The sequence below is a fragment of the Cyprinodon variegatus genome, unplaced genomic scaffold, assembly GCF_000732505.1.
Source record: "Cyprinodon variegatus isolate N-32 unplaced genomic scaffold, C_variegatus-1.0 Scaffold1176, whole genome shotgun sequence".
Classification (NCBI taxonomy): domain Eukaryota; kingdom Metazoa; phylum Chordata; class Actinopteri; order Cyprinodontiformes; family Cyprinodontidae; genus Cyprinodon; species Cyprinodon variegatus.
Genome location: NW_015151629.1, coordinates 157,154 through 160,876, shown reverse-complemented (window position 1 = coordinate 160,876; position 3,723 = coordinate 157,154). Strand labels below are relative to the sequence as shown.

Sequence of the window (3,723 nt, the reverse complement as noted above, 5' to 3'; positions counted from 1 at the left end):
AGGAGGGCACCTGCTAGGAGGGCACCTGTTAGGAGAACATCTGTTAGGAGGGCACCTGCTAGGAGAACATCTGTTAGGAGGGCACCTGCTAGGAGAGCACCTGCTAGGAGGGCACCTGCTAGGAGAACATCTCCTAGAGCTCAGTCGAAACGTCCTCAGCCTCTAAGCCAAAGATCTAAGGTTGGCCCAGTGTGACTGAAGTGGCGTTTCAGCCGTCATGCAGTTGGAAGCACAGTGTGAAGACAACATCTTTCACGGCTCGTCTAAGCTCCGCCCCCTTTCTGTCCTATCCAGGTGTGTGCGTTCTGCCAACATCTGGGCGCGACCCTCTGTTGCCAGGAGAAGGGATGTGGGTGGAGTTACCACTTCCCCTGTGCTCTGGTGGCGGGCGCTCATCTGGAGTGGAACCGCAGGCGAACGCTGTGCACCAGACACGCCCACTCAGGTACAGGTGGTTCTCCTTCAGGCTGACCCGGTCCCCGTTTCCATGGAAACATTAACCCTCTGTTATTTCAGCCTCACTGCAGTGCCTGCTGTGTTCATCTGAATCTGAACCCGGTGGGCTGATGATGTGCTGTTGCTGTGGTAACCGTTACCATGGCAGCTGCCTGGAGCCAGCGCTGACCCCCTCCCCCCTGAACCGCGCTGGGTGGCAGTGTCATCAGTGCAGAGCATGTCAGAGCTGCAGGTACCGTCAGGACGCCCGCTGACCCTGAAACCAACCTTCTGTCTGTCCTCCTGTCCATCCTCCTCCTTTCCGTCCCTCCTGTCTGTCCCTCCTCTGTCCCTCCTGTCCGTCTCTCCTCCTGTCCGTCCTCTTCCTGTCTGTTGTAGTTGTTTTTATATTTAATGATGGGGGGGTATTTTCTGTTGCATCATTTTTTATTTTTCTAAAGCTCTGGATGGACTGACTGCTGCTCATTCAGCTCATTTCCTTCCCTGGTTGATTGATGAAGTGCAGAACAGGTGGTTCTTTTTCCACTGCACTATGTTTGAGGAGGTACCAACACCTGATGGCCTCCATCAGCAGCTGAGGAGGTACCAACACCTGATGGCCTCCATCAGCAGCTGAGGGAGCTTCCTTTCCACGTCCTTATTAAATCAGACCTGCTTTGGTCTCCAAGCACATTCTATGGCACCTATAAAGAAGGCATGTTCCTTGGTCTCCTCCAGATGGGAGCAGCTCCTGAAGGAGTCTAGGGACCTTCTGGAGCAGGCGTTGTCTGGCCTGTCCATCCTGCAGGAGGCGTAGACCTGCTGATGTCCAACTGTGGGTGGGACACTGGGAGGTGTAGGCTGCAGCTAACTGGATACTGTTTGTCTTTCCGGCACTCCATCATTTGATCAGACTCCCCTTGATGAGGGAAGCCCTCCTTCAGCATTAAGATGGCTGCAACCCATGGTTGGTTCCATAAGCACCAATGTTGGATTTGGTCTTAGTTCTCAAAGCTCTGCGCCTTTCTCCTTTTGTTTACGTCTGGCACAGGCAGCTCCGCCCCCTGCTGGTCTGAGCCTGTTCCCATCCCACCATGTGAGTCTCTGCTTCCTGGCTACCTCTGAAGTGTCCACATGCCCTGTGGTGTCCTTCTCTGAGGACCATCCCTAGATATAACCCTAGGTCTAACCCTTACCCTAGGTCTATCCCTAACCCTAGGTCTAACTTGTGGCCGTCCCTCTTGGTCTGTGCTGGCCTTTCCTCCAGGGACATTCAGTGCTTTCATCACCTCCCTCTGACACTAAGCTGGGATTAGTAGTAGAACTATGGGGACATATTTTTGATTTTTTTTTTTTATGTGGGCCGTGAAGCTTAATGGCACTGCCTCATCCCTCAGGAAGTGGATGGAAAGAACCTGCTGTTTCATGGACAGGTGATGACCTGTCCATGAAACAGCAGGTTATTTCCATCCTCTTCCTGAGGGCTAATGGGCCGCACTGCAGCTAGCTCTGCATCTATACTGGATTGTTTAGGGCAGCTAAAACATACAGTAATTAACACTGCTCCATGATATGCACCTGATGGGGGAGGTGTAATCGATGCTGGGGTCCAACCACTTCCAGTTGCTTCCAACAAAGCGTCTGCCTCTGGGTAGATGGACTTTATGACTCATCATAATCATGGAATGAAGGAGAGAAGAAGCAGAAGCTGTGGCCGTAACAGGATGCTTAGCCTGATGAGCAGAAAGTAACCAGCTGGAAACTGTCTGTCTGTGTTTGTCTGTCAGGTTACAGGGTGATGAAGATGCGCTGCTGGTGTGTAGGCGCTGTGATAAAGCGTACCACACACACTGCCTCACACCTCCTCTGGATCACGCCCCGAGTACTCATTGGACCTGCAAGGTCAGATAAAACGGCACCAACCTGAGCTCAGGTGCGTTGGTCCTAAACTCATCAACCCTTAATTCTGTAGAATTGCAGGGTCTGTCTCCGATGTGGTGTGACGTCATCAGGACAGTGGGCCAATCATCCGTTCCTGTGCGAGACATGTGACCCTGCTTTGCCCTGTCCTCGTTGTGACCATGTTGTTGACCTCGTTTCACTACAGGAAAGTGTGACCTGCCGCAGCTGTTACAGGTAGGCTCTTCCCTGCTCTCCTGCACCAATCAGAAAATTTAGCAGGGGAACCTAGAGCAGGTCCTGGTTTCTGATCAAACCAGAATAGACCTTCATGTTAATAGTACAGCAGACACACACAGCATGAGAGAAATGAATTTCTATTTTTATTCTCCCTTGGCTGTCCATTAGATTGAGCTTTAATATCTGGTTTTCTGTGTTTCAGGTCCGAACATGCAGAGTGTTCTGATCAGACTAGAGAGGGCAAGGCATCTCCTCTTTACATCTGTTCCTCCTGCATCCCTCAGGAGGAGCAGCCCACCTCAAACAGTACCCCAGTCCTACCAAATGACACTTCCCTGTCACCAAGTCCACCTTGCACACTGGTTCCACCCACCATTCCTCCTGCTCATAGTCCAGTCCAGCTCACCTGCTCAGAATTGTCACCAACCTATTCACCATCACATCACAATCGTTCCACATCTCAGACTGAGTTATTACAAATTCAACTCAGTCCTGAACCGTCAGACGATCAAAGTTCTGCAACTGTAGAAATGCAAAGGGAGCTTGGAGACAGTAAGGAAGACCTCCAACTCAGTCCTCCACAATCTGGATCGTTCTTGAAGGACAGCCTTGCATTATATTTGCTAAAAAGAAGTAATTCGGGATCCCCTATCGAGTTGCAAAATCTATCATTATCTACCACTGAGCTCCACCAATCTCCCACATCGTCACCAGGGCAAAGTTCCACCAATGATGACCGATCTGTGATGTCATCTCTGCCTGTTGATGACTGCTTAGAGAAATCTGCAGACAACACCCATCAGCATGAGGTGACGTCTCCAGCGCAGACCCATGATAGTCATAGCCCCACTCACCAAGATACCCACATTTTTCCTACCACGCCTACGCTACAGAGTCCTTCAGCGGCCCCTGAGGCGCTTCAAAGTCCATCAGCAGCCACCGAGGCGCTTCAGAGTCCTTTAGCGGCCCCCGAGGTGCTTCAGAGTCCTTTAGCGGCCCCCGAGGTGCTTCAGAGTCCTTTAGCGGCCCCCATGGCGCTTCAGAATCCTTCAGCGGCCCCCGTGGCGCTTCAGAGTCCTTCAGCGGCCCCCGTGGCGCTTCAGAGTCCATCAGCTCCCCCCGAGGAGCTTCAGAGTCCATCAGCTCCCC

At 52.0% G+C, this 3,723-nt stretch overlaps 1 protein-coding gene across 1 annotated transcript in view; it reads left to right on the top strand.

The window, feature by feature from the left end:
* LOC107101949 (histone-lysine N-methyltransferase 2C-like) overlaps window positions 1-3,723 on the top strand; it is a 100,294-nt gene that overhangs the window by 20,790 nt on the left and 75,781 nt on the right. Inside the window, exons 9-13 of the mRNA XM_015401044.1 lie at window positions 295-445; window positions 517-688; window positions 2,223-2,337; window positions 2,408-2,571; window positions 2,777-3,716. Coding sequence (XP_015256530.1) covers window positions 295-445; window positions 517-688; window positions 2,223-2,337; window positions 2,408-2,571; window positions 2,777-3,716 — 1,542 coding nt within the window. The remainder of the gene's footprint in view (window positions 1-294; window positions 446-516; window positions 689-2,222; window positions 2,338-2,407; window positions 2,572-2,776; window positions 3,717-3,723) is intronic.